The 23,167-nt window shown below is 44.4% G+C and overlaps 1 protein-coding gene across 7 annotated transcripts; it reads left to right on the top strand.

The window, feature by feature from the left end:
• Nucleotides 1-1,557: 1,557 nt before the first annotated feature.
• Nucleotides 1,558-22,100, top strand: LOC102926450 (glutathione S-transferase alpha-3-like). Of its 7 annotated transcripts, none has more exons than XM_076557907.1 (8): nt 1,834-1,915; nt 7,812-7,874; nt 9,829-9,936; nt 14,666-14,717; nt 14,816-14,948; nt 16,433-16,574; nt 20,341-20,472; nt 21,315-22,100. In XM_076557907.1, the coding sequence occupies exons 3-8, from the start codon at nt 9,838-9,840 to the stop codon at nt 21,432-21,434; spliced, it is 678 nt and encodes a 225-aa protein (XP_076414022.1). In that variant the 5' UTR covers nt 1,834-1,915; nt 7,812-7,874; nt 9,829-9,837; the 3' UTR covers nt 21,435-22,100. The 7 variants fall into 7 exon arrangements, with proteins under 7 accessions (XP_076414024.1, XP_015865430.2, XP_076414022.1 ...); XM_076557908.1 differs by having other exon boundaries at nt 1,866-1,915; nt 7,809-7,874; XM_076557909.1 differs by lacking the exons at nt 1,834-1,915; nt 7,812-7,874 and adding an exon at nt 1,558-1,577.
• The last annotated feature ends 1,067 nt before the right edge of the window (nt 22,101-23,167 follow it).

Below are 23,167 nucleotides of genomic sequence, written 5' to 3' on the forward strand. Positions count from 1 at the left end.
TGGGATTAAAGGTGTGCACCATCACTGCCTGGCTGGATCTAGTGTTTTAAGTCCAGCCAACTAGTCTTCATGCCTTTATTGGTAAGCCAAAGTCATTTACATTTAAGGTTATTGAGAGGTATAATTTTTTGGCTGGATTATTCTTTCCTCTTTTTCTTCCCTATTCGTGTTATGGCTTTGTTGGTTTACTGTGTGGGACACAACCGATTTCACAATGGTTCCCCGTGCCGACTCAGTCTTCTCACACAATTCATCCTGTCCTGTGCTCTTTTGATTGAAACCTTCTTCCTCTTATGTGTGTAGCATTCCTGTGACTATTTTCTGCAGTGTCAGCTTGGTGGACATGAAATGCTCTAGCGTGTGCCTGCTTATCAGATTGTGAAATACAGTTGCTGGCTATGGCAGTTGGAAGTTCAGTCTGAGAAAGATCCTCCTCTCCTTATGTTTGCAAGTCTGCAGTTCCCATAATGCACAGAGATTTTTGTTGTTGTTTGAGACAGGGTTTCTCTGTGTAGCCTTGGCTGTCCTGGAACTCACTTTGTGGACCAGGCTGGTCTCGAACTCAAAGATCCACCTGCCTCTGCCTCCCGAGTGTCGGGATTTTTAAAAAATGATTTAAATAGTGTGCGACCAGTAGAAACATCATGCGCCTATCTGCAGCTTCTAAGTTTGTGGTGGCAAGGTGAAAGTGATCTTGGAGCAGCTAGTCTGAGACACATTCTCTTAGAAGGAAAATTACTCTCCCAGAGAGGAAGGCATTTATTCAGATCATGTTGTTGAAACAATGAGGGATTCTAAGAAGGTTCTCATTTTATTTGGGGTAGGCAAAGTGTTCTGTGAGTCTGAGGGGAGAGAGAAGGCTGGGGTGAGGGTGGACATGGCAGGGTGGGAAGGAGAGCCAGGAGAACTCAGAGGCAAACATCTGGATGCCACTGCCTCTAATCCCTGTGACGCGCTGCTGGTGCTCCTGTGAAAATCCCCTAGGACCGGTTTAGACTTCCCAATTCTCAAGATACATTGACATTACTTCCCCAAATACCTTCACTGTGGAAGGAATAGGTCCAGCAAATGAATGTTACAAGATCTGATGTACATGATGTTAGATTAGTTTGTGTATTCTGGGGAATTCTGTTATTCCCCACACCACAGCATCCTGGATCCTTCCTCAGTACCTGGGCTGCTGCTGTGTAACAGAGAGCAGAGGGTTCGTCCTGGTTACTATTTTCAGTTTGGAGAGCAAAACTGGAGCGGCGTGAGAATTTACCAAGAGGCACGACTTCATGCCAACTTACGGTTCTTTTCTGGGAACTGATTTCCCTGGACTCGCAAGATTCAAAACGCTTTCCAACTCTGGCATTCTGTACCATTCCTCCAGGACTTATAAGGCGGGCAGCTCTGGTCTCACAGTGTAAAAGCAGAATCTTGATGTCACGCCCACATCTGTCTGATCCTAGAGACAGTAAGCTGTAAGGGAACTCGGGCTTTAAACCAGATCAACTTGGACTCTGACCGGACATCCTACTTCACATTTTGGAACTTCAGCTCCCTCTACTAAAAATAGGAACAATTTATAGACAGTGAGTACGTTGTTTGGCATCGGGAGAGGTTCCACCAGGGTGGGTCCCCTGAAAGACAAACTTCTTTCGTGCTAAAAATCTTTCCTTCCTTCTGGGATCTAGCCGAAATGCACCTGCTGCAAGTGTCAGCCAGTCCAGCAGAAGGCAGCAGCATCCAGCCGGGATCTAGGAGCCGTTCGCTTGCACGAACTCTCTAGGTGGCTGAGCCGCACCCACGCTGCTGGGCGGGGCTGAACCTAGAGATCCGCACATGCGCGCTGCGGGGCTAACCCTGCCCGCAGGGTAAAGTGGGCCGCACCGAGGGAATGCGGCTGCGCTGAGATTGCTTCCTGAAAGAGGTACTGCGCTTGCGTGTCGCTGTCTGCCGCCGCCGTTTCTTTTTTCCCTTTAGCCTCAGTTCATCTAGGACAGCGGATGATGTATATGCATCCCACGGTGCAGACCTCCCTGCCCTGTATTTTCTTGCTAAGGTGCAGAAATAAAGAGGGCTTCGCTGTCCCTCCGCGACTGTAAACCATGGTGCCAAGACAGTTCCCGCCCATGCCACCTGCGGACAGTTTTGAATTTCTAACTTCTCACAGACCCAAATCTCCCAGCCACCCCGCCTTCCATCTTCCTGGAGCTGGGGTTTTGGTGAAGGTTGCAGGGTGAGCTCATGAATTCTGATCTTCTCAGAATCATACAGACGTCACTGGGAAATGTCTTTCAAGTCCAGGGACCTCAAGGGAACGTAATGGTTAAAGCCTTGGCATGTAGAAACGCACAAAGTTAGAGCGGTTAAAGAATATGCCTAGTTTTCACAGCTCGTAAGTGGCTGTATCAGTTTGAAGCCGATGTCGTCACTTCTCCCTGACTTGTCTTAGGCCTGGACACAGCGATCAGGGGTGGCCTCTACCATCACCAGGGGGTAGAATAAAATAAGGCCTCTTACAGGAATTCTTGTGTTAGCGAGCTGGGAAGAGAGAGGGAGCAGACAGGCGGGGGTGGGGTGAAGGGGTGGGAGGGTGGGGTCCCTTGCTCTAGTCTCTTCTCCATTTGCAACCAGAGTAGTTTTTCAAAAATCAATCTGAATATGCTTCCTTTTTTTAAAAATGGTTTTTCGAGACAGGGTTTCTCTGTGTAGCTTTGCTTGCGCCTTTCCTGGAACTCACTCTGTTGACCAGGCTGGCCTCGAACTCACAGAGATCTGCCTGCCTCTGCCTCCCGAGTGCTGGGATTAAAGGCGTGCGCCACCACTGCCTGGCTGAATATGCTTCCTTTAAAAAAAAAAAATCCTTTAAATCCCATTCCCTGTTGCCTACAGGATACTTCCTTGCACCCCTACCCATTCCCGACCACCAGCACAGTGTACCCCTTGAGTGTCGTAAGGCCATTTTGCTCCCAGGTGGGGCACATTGACTGACACTGCTTGGCAAACCTTTCTCACCTGGCCATGTTTAACTCCCCCCACCTTCCTGCTTCTCAGACAGTATTGGGCTGTCCCCTGATTCTCCACAGAGGCCTAGTGTTATGCCCAGATCTTGGGGACCCCAAAAGACCACCAGGGAGACCGAATCCCGCATGTAAAAGCAAAGAGCTTTTAATTTCAAGTGAGGGGCTTGGTCTCTCTGTCTGTCAGGTGCAGTGGAGAGCAGAGAGCCCAGGGCCCAGGCAGGGTGGGGTTTTTAATCATAGCAGAGGTTGGGGTGAGGGGATTTCGAGGGTTCAGGACCCTGATTGACTGACATTTGTCTAGGTGTACAGGGAATGTTTGGAATGTCAGGTATATTCTCTTAGATGCAGGCCCCACTGGGTGGGGTCAGCTCATGGCTTTTCCTGGGTCCAGGTGTTGCCTGCCAGAAGCTGTGTCTGGGCCTCTAAGCCTGTCATGGCAGCTGTGTGGTCAAGCTGTTTGAAGGCCACTGTGTTGTGTCCGCACCCCCGTGAGTCCAGTTGTCTCATGGCCAGCTGTGGTGGAGCACAAATAGAGATGATGCATTGTGAGCAAGAGCATGCATACAGCAAAACCCTAGGGGATGGATGGGTCTGCGCTCTGGGAATTTCTCTCGCATTCCCCTAACCTGTGTGTGACCTTGTCTCTGTTCATTCATCCATTGCTATAAAATACATTCCTTCATATCACTCAGGTGTATTCTGTGGACCTTGATCTGGTTCAAATACTAAAGTAAACTAGGAAGGGACCTTTCTGGTATAATTGAAGAAATTAGAGAGCTAAGTAGGAGGCAAAATAATGGAATTTTAAATTTTAAGAGAGTTGTATAATTATGTAGATTAATTGTGATAACATAAATAAGGTGCCGTGGTATCTGGTGCTGTTTCAAGGCAGTTCTGGAATAATAAGAGGGATACATAGGAATGTGTGTGTATGAGTTTGTTTGGCTCCTGTTGTAGATTTATAGACATTTGGTGACTCTGGGAAAATGGATACTATTATACCTGTGAAGGTCGGCAGTCCACAGGGAAGGTGTCAGTCGGTCCTCAGGCTTTGGAAGCTCTAGGAGAAAATCCTTCCTACGTCATTCTCTAAGTCACTCCTCGCCCACGCTGCTGGAAGTCACCCTACACATGGCTTCCCACACTAGTCTACTTGGTTCCCTGTGAGTGGTGCCCCAGGAAAAGTCACTGAACATACGGGATGTGGCCACATCCTTCCAGTCTGTTCTACCGCTTCACCTTGTGTGTGTCTGTCCGTCCCCTTCTTCAGGCATTTACCATTATGTTAAGGTTTGTCTGGATAATTCGGAATCTTCTTATAAGAAAGTTCCTAAGTGCATCTTCCAGGAACCTTTTTCCCAAGTAGAGTTACATTCACAGGATCCAGGGAATCCAGTGTAAACTTGTTTTAGGGGAAGGGGGCACCATTTTATCTTAAACTCCATGTGTGGAAGAAGAAAGTTGGCACAGTGATGAATAATTTTTTTAAGTTAACTTTTTTTTTTTTTTCCATTTTCTACGTATGGATGTTTTTACCTGTATCACCTGGTGCCTACAGAGGCCAGAAGAGGTTACCAGATCCCCCGGAACTGGAGTTACAAATGGCTTTGGACCACCATGTGGCTGCTGGTTCCTGGTTCTCTGGAGGAGCAGCCAGTGCTCTTAACAGCTGACCCATTTCTCTAGCCCCCTGAAGTTAACTTTTTTGTGCTGCTTCTATGGTCAGGCTATCTCCCAAACTGTTAGCACTCAGTTGGCTGGGTTCCTTTACCCTTGACCTCTTATGAAATCCTGTGCAGGTTCGAAGACTTGCCAGTACCGACCTTTGGTGGCTTTTGTGTCTTTGGTGTTGACTGTAGTGAGTATAGACAGCAGGCAGGTGGGACCGACGGCAGGCGGCGCCCTCTAGTGGTGCGACTCTTGTATAGGTCTAGGAACTCGATCGCTCTTGGCTTCTGTGCCTGAGTATTTGAGATCCTTTGCAGTTGAAAACTGGACTACTGTTTGGAGCTTTTCTAGTGGCAGGGCTTGCAGTTTTTTATTCCATGGCTCTCATAGCTCTTGTAGGCTTCCATCCTCCTTCAGCTTCTGCATTCTGGAACCCCACCCCAACCCCTGTCCCCCACCCTGCTCTCTTTTGGAGACAGGCTCTCATGTGGCCCATGCTGGCCTCGAACTTGAACTAGCCAGGGGTACCCTTGAACTTGTGATCCTGCTGCTTCTACTTCTCAAATGCTGGGATTACAAGGCATGCAAGAGCATGCCCAGTTTTATGTAGTGTTAGAGCTTGCGCACGGGGGCCACGTGTGTGCGAGATAAGCATTCTGTCAGCTGAGCTACATCCTCCGTTCTTCAAGCTCACCTTTTTGTCCTCCCTACAACTTTATTCTTGGCCTTCTGTATTCCCACCATCCCTTTTCTTGTCACCCTGGCTGTTCCCTTGAACTTAAACCTGGATTTTATTGTCATGACTTCTCTTGATTGCCGCTAAGGGAGCGTCGCTGCTGCTGCTGCTGCTGCTGCTGCTGCTGCTGCTGCTGCTCTTACAGAACAGTGGGCTGACTGCTCCCTCTCGAAGTTTCAACTGAAGCCAGAAAGAGCTCAGTTAGATTTTGCTTTGTCTGTGTGGTGGGCTTTTTCAAGAACCTGAACTGCGTGGTTTTCATGAATGCAGTACAGATTTCGGCAAATGATAAGCCTCTATTTTGCGCTCAGCTCGAAGGCAGTGTTTGTAAAAAGCAACTGTTGGCGAGCTGGAATACTTTCTTGCTACATTGCCCGGCAGGATGCGGAAGTTCAAGTCAAATAAGAACGTCAGAAAACAAATAGTAATTATCAATGTGAGTATGCCTCAATACTTACACCCGAGGGTTGTTTCTCTGAAATATACATGAACACGAATGTCCAGACTTTTTAATCCGATCTGTGTAGCTACTATTTGCATGCTTTCCCTTTTCTGCCTGGCTCACAGGACCTTCCCCGAACCTTTATAGACGTTGTTGGCTCCCAATAGTCTGTTTTACCTTCAGCCGCTATTGTATTGTATTGTATTTTCCCAACTTAGACTTCCCTTGAATTATTCTGACATTACTTATTTAATATCAGTTTCTCCCATAGATTTTGAGTTCATAGGGGCTGAGCCTTCATCTTTTGTGAGTTAAGCCCCCATAGTTTGGAGAAAGCTGTGGGACACTTGTCTCTCCCTGGGGCACGAGGCGGGTGTTAAGCATCATTAAAGTGCTGTTAAAAATAAGTAATAGGCCGGGCGGTGTGGCTCACGCCTTTAATCCCAGCACTCGGGAGGCAGAGGCAGGAGGATCTCTATGAGTTCGAGGCCAGCCTGGGCTACCAAGTGAGTTCCAGGAAAGACGCAAAGCTACACAGAGAAACCCTGTCTCGAAAAACCAAAAAAAAAAAAAAAGTTTTCCAAACATCTGGGCTTCCGAGAGCCATCCAGCCTGTTACCAGTGATGGGACTGCTTGACTGACAGTTCCCTGCTCAAGGCTGCCCAGACAGAAGATAAGGAGAGCCTGTCAAACAGCCTGCTTTATGAGTTTTAATAATTCATCAAAAGCATTGAAATTTTTCTTTATAAGAAAGACTTAAGAAAGTTGAATGTAGAACTGATATTTTTATTGACACCTAATTAGTACTTAATATTTAACAACCCTTGACAGTGCTGAACACCATCACCAGGCCCCAGGGAGAGGTGGGTGCCTATGTTCAGCCTCACGTGGGCTAGCAGGGTGTTCATGCATGAACCCATCTCCCCAGGGCTAGGGAGCTGTGACTAGCCTTTTATAACAGTTTATCAATACTATGTTTACCTTAATTCATTGTAACTTTTCAATAGCCCTCAAAATATATTATAAACTGCTTTCATAAGAGAAAAATGTGAGTCAGATATTAGACAGTCTATTGAGTATATACCCCCAAATGGAAGAGTTTCAACCTATCTATATCTCCCTTCCAACTGTTAAGTTATGACACTCTTGACCCAGTGTTTTTGAACAACCCAGAGACAGTTTTCTTAATTCTCTAGACTCATCATTGATTATATTTCTTTCAGGACAAGACTCCCCCTCTCCTTTTTGTGGTGCTAGGCAAGGGTCCTACCCCTGACCTATGGTTGTTACCACCCCCAATCCATTTTCTTTATAAAAAGATTTCTGTTTAATTATGTATGTCTATGTGGGAACATATTCATCTGTGACTCAGGAGACAGAGAGGGGCATCAGACCTCCTGGAGCTGAAGTTACACGTGGTTGTGATCCATCTGACAAGTGTGTGGGAACCAAACTCGGATTTAACAGATTTTTAAACTCTGAGCCATCTCTCCAGCTCCCCCAACTCCATTTTCTTAATTAGACAGATATAGTTATTGTATTCCTCAATTCATTCAGCAGTTTTGGGTTGTCAAAGTACCACCGTGTGGACTTCTTATTGGGTTCTTCTCCCGTCACGTGGTTGAAAGGCTGTTCACAAAAAGGCACTCAGGAATCAGCTGCTCTTCTTGCTCCCTCCCTTTTCAACCAGTTGGCTGACTGGGAAAACATGGCCGAGGGCCTTGAGGGCAGCACAGAGCTCAAGAGGGCTCCCGAGTGGAGGAGAGAAGCCCTGCCGTGGCGTTCCGTGGGAGAGCATGGGCAGGTTGGTTCTCTGTAAGGGGAGTATCAGGGGCCACTGCCATGGTAGTTGCAGAGGGAGAATTGCTCCTTGGTACTATGAAGGAGGATTGTATAGTCCACCCACAGCAAATCCTTCATCTCTCTCGGTCTCATTTTCTGTTTACCCAGCAGAACTTTATAGGAACCTTTACCCTCGTTTTGCCCTGGCCTTTGACAACCTCCTTTTCAGAAACGGCAAGGAGCATTTGGTAAAATATTCCATAAGATAAAACTTCCTTCCCCTCTGTAACATGATCGGGGATCCCTGAGCAGTATTGTGGGGGCTGAATCTCTCGGTTCTCCATCCCTAACAATTATCTGTGCCACCTCCACTACCCGATAAGAATGTACAATATACTCGATGATCTACAATGATAAGACAAGTGAGTTGTCTGTTTTTAAGTGTTTTATATGTTATAGTGGTTATAGTTTTTTTAGTTGCGCATTTTAAAATAATTGTTTTAAAATTGGATTTCTGTAATTCCAGTCACACATTTTCTTAGAAAGCCAGTATATTGCTGCTTTTATCTAAAAAAATGAACAACCTGTAAGAATTTTTCTTTAATTAAAAAAACCCTTTAACTTACAGTTGGCATGTAAAACAGTGAGTTGTGTTGTCAGATTTGCACATACATCTGCCCTTGTACTGATATTCCCCCCTCACTACACTAATCTGCCCCTCCCAACTGGCCTCTTTCCTTCTCTCAAGTAGTCCCTCTGTGCGTTTGTGTTTTGAAATCATATGTGTGTGTGTGTGTGTGTGTGTGTGTGTGTGTGTATTTAGACCTAAAGCAGGTAGATCTAAATGTTTTCTAAAAGAGCTTCAGATTGAAGAGGAGAGTGGAGCTATTTCCCCCAGGTCTCAGCTCTTGTGCTCCTGCTTTCAATGAGCCTATTCCCCATATTATCCTGATACGATTGGTTGTGTCCATGCCAGGAGCTGCTGGTTTTCGTGTTCTGATTGGTTGCTACCTCCTGTCTTCCAAGCAGTTTGAGATAGAGCAGGGACTATCAAACTGCTTTGACTGGGCTCCCTCAATATGCATATTATCATTTATAATGACTGAGCATGTACATGTATACCCATGCATGCAGGATACATATGCATGAAGCTGAGGACTCACCTCGGATTGTTTACCTGCATTCCACTATCCCCTGCTCTGTTTTTTTTTTTTTTTTTTGTTTCTTTTAGGAGTGCCACCGTATTGTGAACACCACTGTCCATGAAAGTAACTGGCTTTCAATAGAAGTGACTGTGAAATCCCAGAACTGCCTTGCATATGAGCAGGTCTCCCCAGAAACCCCAATATCTCCATCTATAAAGTAAATATACTAAAAGGAGTCCTCTTAGGTGACATTTTTAGAGTGAAATAAAGACAGACTTGTGAGAATGCCCATTGCCTATCTGATAATAAGGAGCTGTTGGGTACCTTTTGTAACATGAAGTCAACAGCATCCTTTTTGGCTTGATTATACAATGAAACTGAAGTAATAGAGGCAGGACACAGAGTCTAACGACGGTGCTAGGAGCTTGTCAGAGCCTGCAGATCAGGGGCCATCACTTTGGCAGTTAAGCTTAGCCTGCTCAGTTGAAAGGCCTAGCTTTTGCTTTCGCCAAGGCTTTGACAAGTTTCCTGGACCTTCACTGCTGTGGGTTCCACACCCTCTTTGCTTTTAGTGCTCACTGTGGATTTTCATGTCTGTTGTTGGTTTTAGCGTCATAGTACGCATTGCATTTAATGTCTTTAGCATTCAGTTTCATTAACTGCCATGTAGAGATTAATAGCATCTTCAGAAGTAAATCATGATTAATAAAGACTTAATGTATCAAGAGAGGCTATTGGGGGAATTTGGAGGTTTTCAATGCATTTGAGTTCTCTGATTCTTCCTTTTCTCACTGACTTCCACACAGGCATGACCACAAGTGCCCACCCGTTAGCCTGCCAAGAGCAGATACATTTTAACCAGTGCCGATCTGAGAGTGGCCCATCTTAGTCCACAGGTGCTGCTGTTGGAGAACAATTTGGACCAAATCCAGGAACCCATTGAACTGTCGTAGAGGAGGAAGACACTTCTTTTAGTTGGTGCTGTCTGAGTGTCTATCAGAAAATGCATTTTCACACGGTCTCTTTTATTCGTTCATGTTTAGAGAAACAAAATGACAGTCATCACGGCAAGCAAGCCCATCCTTCACTACTTCAATTCGCGGGGCCGAATGGAGTCTGTGCGCTGGCTCTTGGCTGCAGCTGGAGTGGAGGTAAGTTCTAAGAGGAGCCATCTTAAGTCGGACCTGAGGTGACTGAGGGAAACACTTTCCTCACAGAAGCCAGATGATGTTTCTCACTGAATGATTTATTAAGAGTTGAAGTGTGGCCAGGCGGTGGTGGCGCATTCCTTTAATCCCAGCACTCAGGAGGCAGAGCCAGGTGGATCTCTGTGAGTTCGAGGCCAGCCTGGACTACCAAGTGAGTCCCAGGAAAGGCGCAAAGCTACACAGAGAAACCCTTTCTCGAAAAACCAAAAAAAAAAAAAAAAAAAAGAGTTGAAGTGTGAATAAAAATTCCAATTCTTAAGAGATTGTTCAATCTTTCTTACAAAGGAGTATAAATTCAAAATAAACATAAGAAACATCACTTTTACAGACCTTGTTTTTGTTTAAACAAACTGAAAAAGAATCTGTCATTTAAGTAACAATTAGAGATGTGGGTACTGAGTGATGACGCTCAATTACTGTTTTTGTTGTGATCGTGTGTGAGAATTATTTTTCACAAAATTCCTATGCTTTAGAGAAACAAATTATTGAAGTATGAAATATGTCCATGTATTTATTAATCATGGTGGTACATTCTAAAAAATATATCACCCATAAATGTATGCAGTTTTATGCATTGTTTTATTTGTGTATGTGTATGAGTATACATATGGCATGCTGTGTGTGTGTGTGTATGTGTATGTGGTGTGTTTGTGTGTGTATGTGTGGTGTGTGTGTGTATATGTGTGTGTATTTGTGTGGTGTGTGTGTATATGTTATGTGTGTGTGTGGTGTGTGTGTGTGTGTGTATGTGTGGTGTGTGTATGTGTGGTGTGTGTATGTGTGTGGTGTGTGTGTATGTGTGGTGTGTGTGTATGTGTGTGTGTGTGGTGTGTGTGTATGTGTGGTGTGTGTGTATGTGTGTGTGTATGTGTGGTATGTGTGTGTATGTGTGGTATGTGTGTGTATGTGTATGTGTGGTGTGTGGGTGTATGTGTGTGGTGTGTATGTATGTGTGGTGTGTGTGTGTGTATATGTGTGGTATGTGTGTGTGTGTGTGTGTGTGGTGTGTGTGTATAGGTCAGATGACATCTTGTGGAAGTGTAGGTTCTGGGGCTAGAACTTGGATCATCAGCAGCACCTTCACCCAGTGAGTCTCACTGCTACTCATTCACCATCGTGGAAATTCTTAGATACAAGGCGGGGTTGTGGCCTACTACTGACCTATGCTATATAGTGTAGCTTATGTTCCTAAGATCATAAACTTGCACCGCATGCCATATACTGAACACTGTAGGCAATTATAATACAATGATATACACTTGTGTATGTAAGCAAACCTAAGCATAGAAAAGCCACGGTGAAGTTAGGATTTAAAAGACACAAAAGGTGGACATTTACATAAGCCACTTAGCAGACTAGACACTGGTCTGAGTGAGTCAGTGAATGAGGAGTAAGTGGATGTCCCTCCTAGAACATTTCTATTGGCTATAGATCGGATCAGAAATGTCCTTGAAAGGGCCATGTGGTAAAGGCTTGATCTACAGCCTGTGTATGACTGAAAAGAAGAGGAACCCTTAAGACCTTAAAATGCTCCACTACTCTCTTCACTGGGAATTTTCCAGGGGATTGTTCACTTCTGCAGTTCCTCTCTTCTCTTACTCTTCTTCGGCTGTGTATCCACTAAACAACAGGAATACGTCAGTTGTACTGCAGCCTGCTCGAGCGACCTTGAATAGACAGTCATGTTGGACGGAACATTGTAATGGCAGCCATGGCTGTGCATAGTTGCTGGGATTCCTTCAGGTTATTACAGAAGAAGGGAAGAGGGTGGGGTATGTAGAGGAAAGCCCGTTGGCTCAAGATGACTGGTGAGGGTAGATGTGGATCAGCAATATGCTTTGCTGCATATTTATACATTTTCTAAATTTCCATCATAAAATAATTAAGATGTATACTATCAGAAAAGAAATAATGACAATGAAAATACATAACACAAATGAGAGGTGGGTAGATAACAGCAGTAACTACTTGTTAACCACAGGACATATTTGCTCAGCAATTACTTGTCGCAGCATCTATTATGTGCCAATACTGTGTTTGGTACTGGGGCATACCACTGGGTGGGTCCCTGTGGTATGATAGCTTCTATATCTAGGAAGACAGGGTCAAGTGTTTGACAGGATTCCTACTGCCTGAGCAAGAACCTGGTAAGATTCTTTGGACTATGGTTCTGCCCCCTAGAGTGTCTTGGGGGAAAACAAACAAACAAACAAACAAACAAACAATTCTTGATTCAGACCAGAAGGCCCCAGCAATTGTGAGGATTTCTTGATTAGAAAGTTATTTATATTCTTAGAAGATCTTGTCATTCATAGGAGAGTAAAAGAGGAAAGTTAAGGAGTGAGGTCACATCCTTTTAGGAAAGCTTCTAGTGCCTTCCTTCATCCTCATAGCAATGAGTTTACCCAAGTCTTGTTATTATCTCTCTGTTGCTTCATGAATGCAAGGACTTTGGCCCGATCCTTTCTCGATTTCACAAAGAAATAAGCATGTGATAAACATAAACTGTAGTGCCAGTCTAGGTTGTTGTACTTCTATAAATAAGTAATCTGGCTTCAACAGTCTAGACGCCAGGTATATGGTGCAGGAATATGTTCTTATGGACAGCATAAGTTCAAAAGATTATAGTCCATGGGACTAGCCTATTGTTGCTGGATCCTAACGGCTCCCTTGGAGGGAAGGGTGAGAAGGCGTGGTGTCAATGGCTCAGACACTGGGAGTCAGTTGAAGGCAAACAGCAGACTCCTTTATTTAATAATGGGGAAGGCCTTATATACCCTCCTCCCAGCACCCAGTCTGTGTCGCAATCTGGTGGCATTGTGTGGTCGTCCCTCATTGACTGGGCACGATCAGGAACTCTGACATCAATCAGGAACTCTGAGAGAGCCTGTTGCTAGGCCCTCAGGCAGACTCCAGGTTGGCTCATAAGGAAGTATGTTATATGCATGCCTTGGCAACTGATCTGAGCCAATTTCCTCGACCCTATGGGCCTGTCCTGCTACAGCCTATGGTTTCCCATTTTTCATCCCAGTGTGCCTGAAGAAGATAATGTCCAAGACTGTCTGAAGACATTTACTTAGGTCTTCTGGGCTCTCTGTGTCTCAGTAGTGATCATTACAGCACTGTTATTCACCACCAGCCCCCCCTCCATCAACACCATACTAGTCAACTGCATCCCACCCCACCCTCCTTCTGCAATGACCAGCATGTCCCTTATGTTTTACTTGAAGGAACCTTTGATAAACTGACTGCACACATCCTCTTAGTATCTCTGTAATGTGACCTGTATGAATGTGTAGAACCATAAGATGCTGTTCTTCACAGCATGCTAGGAACCCCCAAACCCTGACTGTTCTTTATAGGGAACTCCAGAAAAACACAGCAGCCACTGCCAACACTCATATTGCTTATTGCTTGGCTTATGTGGACCTGGCCCACTATGATATATTTTGGCAACACTACATCAGTCTGTTTAAGGAAGTGCTTTGTCCCCATTTTAAAGAACAACCAAAGGCTTGCTGGTGCCAAGGGACTTCGAGGATCACATAGTCTGATTGAGGCAGTCTCATTTTAGACCAGAACACACCATCATTGAAACCCAAAGATCTTCTTGACTGTCTTGATAGTCTTTTGGATGGAGAAAGGGTCTGCCCACTGAATAATGTATGTTAAAAAAGAACTGGTTTTTATCTTGATGTTTCCTTACATGTGACCAGACAGAGACATCTCTGCTACTGGCTGCCACTCCAACCCAAGTGCCTTTGCCTCAGAACAAGGTTTAAATGATTGAATGCAGATCAAGACCAAGCTGTATCTTCACCAGCATTAGAGTGATTTAAAGAAAAATATAGGATTATATGATGAAGTAACAGCACCTGTTAAATCCAAACGCTGACTCACATCTATCTAGCACTTAGTGTAAACTTGGAACTTTCCAAAGTTAATTACACATATAGTGACTTAGTCTTTATATTAACTTAAACATTAGGTTGCTAAGTCACAAAGTTTATTACTGTGTCTAATCAATGTCACCTTACAAAGGTACCATTTCACCCTATACAGTCATCAGAAATCAAAGGTGGCTTTGTTTTTAGAGAAAAATAATGTGATAACTCTTTGATTCGTTCCTTAAATGTGGAATTCTATCTTAATGCACCCCATCTTTTCCAGGGAAGACCGTTGTATAGCAATTGTTAAAAGGTTAAAGTTATGGATCAACTAAGACCATTTTACTCACCAAACAGCCTCTTGGGAATGAAGTACTGTCAATTCCAGCAGAGGCCTCTTCCTGGCACAAAGTTAGATGTTTATGTCCTTGGCACATCCCGTGGTAGAAACACAAAAAGTTCTGTTCTCATCTCTCTCAGAAACACAGACTTTCCTGTGATGTGATTAGGAGAAATTCTCAGTCTCTTCCCTCCAATACCATTCCCCCAACGCCATGGCCTCATCACGGACATAGGTGTGGGCATGGGTGGAGGTGAACTGTAAGAATGAGCAGGTGTGTGCAGTTCCTCTGCCTTTGTTCTTTATCTCTGCAATCAGTTTCTGCATGGCTAAGACCAGCTTATCAGTGTTTCCCTCCACTCTGTGTGCAGGTGCTATCATGTGAGAAGCTCAAACACAGTGGGATGGTTAACAAGAACTCATGCACTATTTTTTTGCTTTACAGTTTGAAGAAAAATACATTAAAACACAAAAAGACTTGAAAAGGTTAAAAAATGGTAAGAATTAATGTCTGTCTTAGTTAACAAACATACCATTTTGAACATATCTGAGCCATAGAAAACTTGTTCTTCTTTTCATTTGCTTCGTCCAATAGATGGGAGTTTGATGTTCCGGCAAGTGCCCATGGTGGAGATTGACGGAATGAAGCTGGTGCAGACCAGGGCCATTCTCAACTACATCGCCTCCAAATACGACCTCTATGGGAAGGACATGAAGGAGAGAGCCCTGTATGATGAGTTTCCTGTACTTATGAACAGATAACATGAGAAGAAGGATTTAAATCCCCTCTTGAGTGAGCATAGCTGTGGGAGGGAGATCACAACCACAGGCTGGGCATTTGCACAGATATCGAGGAGGGAGACGCCTGTGGAGAGGGAATTGTAAACCTGGCTGCCCTTAGAGAACTGTAATGTAAAGCAGGGCAGAGTTCATGGGTATAGAGATCTGTGATTATACAGTAGGATCGAGCTCTTGGGTCAGGGCTTTGAAAACTCTAAGGAACTATGAAGTCAGGATGGTAGAGTCCTGTTTCCATTTGCTGAGTCTTTAGAGGCAAGGCTCTTACCAGTTTCTGCAAAGGTTAGACATGGAAGTTATTAATGATGCAGTAATTCCATGAGAAATATATCCAGGAGAAATGAGCATGCATCTTTGATTATGTTTATTTCAAAGTGTTCATACTATGGTGTTCATAATATTTAAAAAGTGAAAAATGTCCAACAGTTGAATGGATGAGGAAACACAATGATTTGTATCTGCACAGAGGGATGAACAGACTCATGGGATGGCCTTGGTATTCTGTTACATAAGAAAGATCAGATGTAATATGCCTCTATTTGTGTTTTCTTTTGTTTAAAATGTCCAGAAGACTCAAATCCATAGAGACAGAAATTAGATTAGAAGCTGTCTAGAGTTGGTTGGAGGGGTTGGGGCTTGGCTGCCCCGGCGATGGGTCTTATTATTACGCAGTGAAGTTGAAAGGTGTGAGACTGGAGAATGTTGTCTTTAGCAACTTCAGTGAATATACAGAAAAGCACTGAATAAGATGCTTGGGTGGCGATTATGGTTATGAACGTATCTCAATAGACTGAGTATTTTTAAAAAGTAGTTTATCAACTTCATTTCAAATATCATTCAATCTTTCCTGTGCTCCACACCTGTGGTCATAAAAAACAAAAATAGTATTTAGTGAGATGTTATTTTAGGTGGGGACTCAAGAAATGCCATCACGGCTACAATTAGGTGATAGGACAGGAGGGTGCAGTGGATCTGTTTTTAATGGAAAACAATTGGGAGCGCTTCTGACATTAGGTCTGTAGGGAGCCTGAGCCATGCAGTAGGATTAGGGAGGGACAGCAGAGCCTGAACAGCTGGCCGGGGACTCTGAGGGTCTGTGGGGCATAGGAAGTACCACAGCTGAGAGCAAACCCTCTTTGTAGGGTTCGTGGCTGTGAATGCCACATTCTCTCAGTACTGACTCTGGTGGATCGCTGGTGCTCTTTCTGCCTGTATTAGTTACATGGGTAGCAAAACATCACAAATGTCATCTCCCCTGTATAGCTAAGAAACCAATGTTAGCTGATGAATGAAAGTTGGAGGCCCCACTGAAGGTAGTGTCCCTTGGCTACCGTCCAAGTTGCATCCTCTTAGGTTTTTAATCAATGAATGCAAGACAGGATGGCAATATTTGAGGAAGAATTTTATCTTTCAGGATTGACATGTATACAGAAGGCACGATCGATTTGAATGAAATGATTATTCGCTATCCATTCCTTCCACCTGGGGAGAAAGATGCAAGCCTTGCCCAGATCATACGGAAAGCAGGGAAGTGTCACCTTCCCGCCTTTGAAGAGGTAAGTGGAGGCTGTGTCACCTTCAAGGGCACTGAGTGCAGAGGACATCATAGTCTAGTGAGTATCTTCTAACTTAGGGCTACTATAATAAAAATGCCATGGACTAAGTGGCTTATGCTTCACAGGTGAAGATACTTTTTCTGATAATTCTGGGGGCTGAGAAGTATAATGCTCTGGTAGATTTCTTTCTTGTAAGACCTTGCTTCTTGGTTCATGGATGCTTGACGTCTAGCTGCATCTTCACATGGCAGGTGGCTCACAGGAGCTCTCAGAGGTACCATTATCATCTCAACAGTGGGAGGCCTGGGCTGCAGCTCAGTTGGTAGAATACTTGCCTAGTATGGACAAAGCCATGGGTCCCATCTCCAGCACCACATAAATCAGATACGGTGGTACATGCCTGTAACACCAGCACACCTGTAGTCCCTGCACTCGGGAGGTGGGGGCCAGAAGAACAAGTTCAAGATCAAGATCATCCTCAGCTATGTTGGCTACATGAGGTCCCATCTCAAGGAAAGAGGAGAGAGAGAGAGAGAGAGAGAGAGAGAGAGAGAGAGAGAGAGAGAGAGAGAGAGAGAGCACTATTGTCATTAATAAGAGCATATGATTATTTCTCAAATGTTCCACCTAAAAACTGTGTCATATCATGAGTTAGAATCTTAGTGTATGAACTTTGGGGGATCACAGGCATTCAGTTCAACAAAGACAGGAGGAAAATGGCACCTGGTGTTGCCAGAACACTGACCTTCCTTTACAAAGGACTTCTATGAGGATTAGTCTAGCACCCCAATTCTGAAGGTATTGTGTAGAGGCATTGCTCTAGTTATGTCAGAGATCACTAGTTTCAGAAAAATTGACTTTACTAGAATTTTCAGTATGGTATAACTTCATGGTCACAATTAGAGCTGGACTGTGTGAAGGTCTGAGCCACATTACAGGTTAGACTACATCTTGGAGAGCACCGTAATATTGACTACATTAGAGGTTGGATAGATCATGCAGGGCACCATGATGTTGACTACATTAGAGGTTGGAATAGATCATGCAGAGTACTGTGATGTTGACTGCATTAGAGGTTGGAATAGATCTTGCAGGGCACTGTGATGCTGACTCAGAATCATCAGGATGAAAGCAACACATTAGATGATCATCTGACACCAAGGGCCAGGAGACCTGAGACCAGCTGCCCATCTGGAAAATACATATCTCTGAAAAAAATATTTCAGAGACAGGAAGTTTATACACTGACATATAAAATAAAGAAATGAAATTATATTTTTAAAAATCTCCAGAATTTAGGGATATTTTCCTGATATTGTATCTAGTACCTGCCTTACTAAGACTTCTCTCTGTATGTGAGATAAATATTTTAAGATGGAAATCACCTGAAGTCAGGCTGAATAAGATCATGAGTCAAAAACTGGGCACAAACAATACAGACTTGTAAATAAATAAAGGAATTATTGCTTAAGTTGTGGAGCATTAGATCATTCATTCATCCATCCAACCAATGTTAAGTTATTGCTTGTGTGCTGGGTCCAAGGTAAGCAGCTGCCAGCCTATGATCAGATCTCCTACCCCGCTCTTTGTGATACTGATAGTGTAAGGCACGTCACGTGATGATCATCTCCACAGCCGTTCCTAACACTTCAGTCACCTATACTATGAAATAAAAGTATTCCATGCCGGGCGGTGGTGGAGCACACCTTTAATCCCAGCACTCGGGAGGCAGAGCCAGGCGGATCTCTGTGAGTTCGAGGCTAGCCTGGTCTAAGAGCGAGATCCAGGACAGGCACCAAAGCTGCACTGAGAAACCCTGTCTCAAAACAACAACAACAACAACAACAACAAAGTATTCCTTGAGTGTAATCGCATAGTGTAAATTACATGGGCTGAAAAGATGGTTTGGTGGGTGAAGGTGCTTGCTCCCAAACCCGATGACCTGAGTTTGATCCCCGGGACCCACGTCATAGAGGGAGAAAACCCATTCCCTTGGGTTGGCCTCTGACCTCCACACAGGTGCTGTGGCAGGTGGACACACAGACACAGCAGACATAGACAGACAGACAGACAGACAGACACACACACACACACACACACACTCACACAAACAGATATAATAAGTGTAAAAAATACGTTGTGCTTTGTTTTTATACCAAGCAATCATTCATACTTCTTTTTGTATTTATTCTCTCCCAATATGTTTATCGGGACATAAAGACAAATATCTTTAACAGGTAGTTCCGTGTGTCTTTGTTTTTTTTTCTCTTATTCATGGATCTTAAATATCATGTATTATTCCTCCCCAGTTGTCATCTAATTTTCATACAATGAAAAAAGCTGAGAGATGTTCTAGAGGCCACATGACACTCACCATGGATGTAGAGGGTTGGACATCCCATGGGGTTGTCTTCATCATATCTGTCCATCTCTCCATCCCACTCTCCACCAGTGAAACAAGTTCTTAGGTACAGGCCTAAGTTCAGTTACCCTCCACACTCCAGCTTGCCAATTACGCCACAGTGTTAAGAATGAAAGCCGTTGTTGCCAAGATGGTGGTTCAAATTGTCTTTATTAATTTCATTGTGAGCACATGAGCATGAGTGACGTTTTTGTACGTGGTGTGTGTGCATGTGCACTCAGGTGGAGGTCCCAGGCTGATATCAATTATCTTTCCTCAATCATTTTCCACCTTTATTTTAAAATGCAAGCTAAAGCTCATCATTCTGCTAGGCTGGCAGGCCGATGAGCTTCAGGTGCTCGCCTGCTTTTGCTACATCTCCCAAGGTACAGGCATGTGCCAGCACTGAGCTGGGTGGTGATGGTGTATGCCTTTAGTTCCAGCACCAGGGATCGAGGGACAGGTAGAGCTCTGTGAGTTTGAGTCCAGCCTGGTCTACAGAGTGAGTTCCAGGGTAGCCATGGCCACACAGAGAAACCCTGTCTGGAAAATAAAAACAAAACAAAACAAAAATACACGCATGTATCATCATGTCCCACTTTTTAAAAAAAATCATTTATTGATTTTATGTATATGGGGTGGGTTTTTTTTTGTCTATATGTAGATGCACTCCAGAAGAGAGCCTCCAATCCCATGTTATAGACAGTTGTGAACCACCAAGTGGGTGCTGGGAATTGAACCCAGGACCTCTAGAAGAGCAGCCAGTACTCTTAACTGCTGAGCCATTGGTCCAGCCCCCTGTCCCATTTTTAAAAGTGGATTCTGGGGATCTGAAATCAGGTCCTTGCGCTTTCTTACCAGACACTTTACCAACTAAGCTATTGCCTCAGTCTCTCAAGTTGACTTTCGATCCCAGAGACATCTAAAAGATGAGGAAAACAGACAAGAGGAGAACTGTAGACACAAAAATGGCCTACTCATGGATGAAGGGTCCTGCTGTGAAAGTTGAGCAACTTTTCATTGTGTATAGAGAGAGCTGAGGGGGGAAACTGCCAGTTTTAGGATGGTGTGAACAGGGAGAAACCACAGCAGGAGGTAAGCCCTTGACAATGGGTAAAATGCAGGAACAGGCGGGTGATGTGAATATCATGTGGGATGAAAATGAAGGGATCCTTTTGGCTTTAATGGAGGCGATAGCAGACCTCATGTCTCCCCATTCTTCATGTCAGGGTCCGAGAGAGAGGTCCAGGACTCTACACTTCCTCCAGGAGTCTCCAGAAGGAGATTTGGACTGAATGGGTCAGGGAAATACTGGTGTTCCACCTGACTGTTTATGTTCACGGGTCAATTTCCTAAATTCTGCAGGTGCTGAAGGGCCATGGGCAAGACTACCTTGTTGGGAACCGGCTGAGCAGGGCTGACATTCATGTGGTCGAACTTCTCTACCACGTGGAGGAGCTGAATGACAGCATTGTGGCCAGCTTCCCCCTGCTTCAGGTGAGATAGCTCAGTCCCTCACAGTCAGCCCTCCGCTCGTGGCCCAAGTCTTTGCATACTGTGGGGCAGCTGGCATTTAGCCATATCCAATCTTGAGTCCCCCTCCACCAACCGGAAAATGGTCTTCCAGGCCTGTTTCTGGAGTGTGAAGAGAGTCCTGTTGGACCAGGAAATTTGGCCTAGACACTACCTCAACAAGTATAATTTGACCTTGTACAGTGAGAAAATGCCAGCACCCAGCTCTCTCCCCAAGCTCCCTTTCCACTGCGGGTTCAGATCCTGATTTCTCTGGGATTCTCCTGATCCCAGATGCCCATATCATTGTACACCAAGTCTATTCTTAGCAGCTCTCTTCCTATCTGGTTTCTGTCTCTCAGATCCAGCCCCCATTAGCAGACAATGTATTTCTCTCAGCGTGGGCACATACTCCTCAAACACAGAAACCCCTCTTCCCCATCTCTCACTGTGATAAATCCATTAAGTCTGGACTCTGGTTTTCCCGCTCTATATTGTCATCATTCCTACTCAGTATCTTGATTTCACCTGTGTGAGGGTTTCTCAGTCTTGACATCTGACCGACATTTCTCTTCCTTTTCCTTTCCACTGGGGGCAGCGCTGTATGGTTCAAGAGCAAGAAGGGAGGTGGGGATGACTAAAGTCTTCGGGGTGCACCAGAAGGTAGGGCTGTTCAGCCTTACTTCCCGCTCTTTGCCTCTATGATCTGTTCCCCAGGCTCTTCCTTCATGTTGCTGAAGGGAGTTATTTGGTTTTCGTTGAGGAGGGGGCTCAGATTCTTTGGGATATACTGCTTTGGGCCTCACTTTGAGGTTTTTATATTGCAGGCCCTGAGAACCAGAGTCAGCAACCTGCCCACAGTGAAGAAGTTTCTCCAGCCCGGCAGCCAGAGGAAGCCTTTTGAGGATGAGAAATTTGTAGAAGAGCTTAAGAAGACCTTCTTTTAAAGGAGACTGGACAGGATAGTGCATAGGTTCCCTGTCTTCCAAGTTTTCCAGCACTGAGGTGCCCAGGGCTGGTCCTAATTCTCATGGAGCCAACGAAGGTTTCCAACCATTATGTGCTGATCTTGTTAGACATAAAATGTGAATATAGTTGTCGTATCATCTGTTGGGTTTTGAACAAATTTGAAATCATGATCACCTCCTAAGATGTCCCTTTGAATTTAAACAATCAGAGGAAGATGTTTAAACTCAGATCTATTAAAAAACAACTTTGTCATTTATTTAAAATTTAAAAATTTTAAAAATTAAGCAGAATTTTTTTATCTGGTGCTTTGGCTTATGCAAAAATAATCTTTTCTGATGTGTTTTGATAACTTCCTGAATAACACAATTGTTTTTAAAGAATTCTGTTCCTTCAAATAATATTTTTCTCATTCACTCATTCATTTGCACACTTATATCCAGTGTTGAGCATCTGTTGCTCCTGGAGCTGGGTAAATGATGAATGAGTCAGAAATAGTGTCAGCTTTGTGAAGATTTCTGAGAAATGATAGAACAAGATGATTCTAATTCAACTAGGTTTTCTCCAAGAATCATATTTCTAAGGCTGCTCTGACAATATGGCACAGACTTTGCACCTTAAGATAATAAAAACTTACTCTCTCAGCATTCCGAATGGTGTGCATTTGAAATCAGTTCTGTTGTGCTCCAGGCTCCAGCTGATGGCATCAGGGAAGGATCCTTCTTAGCTTGTTCCTATGTTAGAGTGTTCTTGGGTTGATACACTACCCTAAACTCTGCCTTCATGTTCATTTGTGTGTGTGTGTGTGTGTGTGTGTGTGTGTGTGTGTGTGTGTGTGTGTATACATACACATTTCCCCTTTCTGATAAGGACATGAATTATCACATTTGGGAACACCCTTACAGGTATGACCTCAGCTTGATTACATCTGTAGGGACCTTCTTTTCAGAAGACATCACATTGACAGGTGTCCTGAGTTAAAAAACATCTCTTTAGGAGACAGAATTTAGCCAATAGCGCTATGCTAGAGGTAAGTTAATGCTGAGTGGGAGGTCAAAGGGGGGCCTCTGAGGATGCTGTCTACGGGCTCATAAGACACTGTGCTAAACTTTAGTGACTTAAAACAATGAACACTTACTACCTCTCACAGTTTATGAAAAGAAATGTAGCATCCAGGGGCTGGAGAGATGGCTCAGTGACTAAGAGCACTGACTGCTCTCCCAGAGGACCTGGGTTCAATTCCCAGCACCCACATGGTAGCTCACAACTAACTGTCTATAACGCCAGTTTCAGGGTACCTGACCCATGGCAAAACACCAATGTACATAAAATAGAAATAAAGAAATTTATAAGATAGTTAAAAAAGAAAGAAAGAAATATAGCACCCAAGAGACAGGAACCACAGTGTCTCTTAAGACTTCCGGAGCTAGCAATCAACTGAGTGATCTCCTGATCACCAAGAGTGAGGCAGGAAGATGGAGGGAGAGAGGGCAATTGAGTGAGGCTCGCCAAAGAATCTGAGGATGAGGGGGCAGTGTGCGGGGGAGATCCGGGGAACCATGGCAGCATGTTGTCAGCGAGGAGCTTGAAGTGTGAGGCTTGGATGGGAGCATGGAAGCCAGTGGTGACCTGGGGAGGTGCAGCTGTGGTGGGGACAATACCTGACTGGAGTGGGTTGAAGAGAAAATGGAAAAAATGAGGAAGCAGATGGCTT

This window comes from Peromyscus maniculatus, chromosome 21 (genome assembly GCF_049852395.1).
Source record: "Peromyscus maniculatus bairdii isolate BWxNUB_F1_BW_parent chromosome 21, HU_Pman_BW_mat_3.1, whole genome shotgun sequence".
Taxonomy (NCBI): domain Eukaryota; kingdom Metazoa; phylum Chordata; class Mammalia; order Rodentia; family Cricetidae; genus Peromyscus; species Peromyscus maniculatus.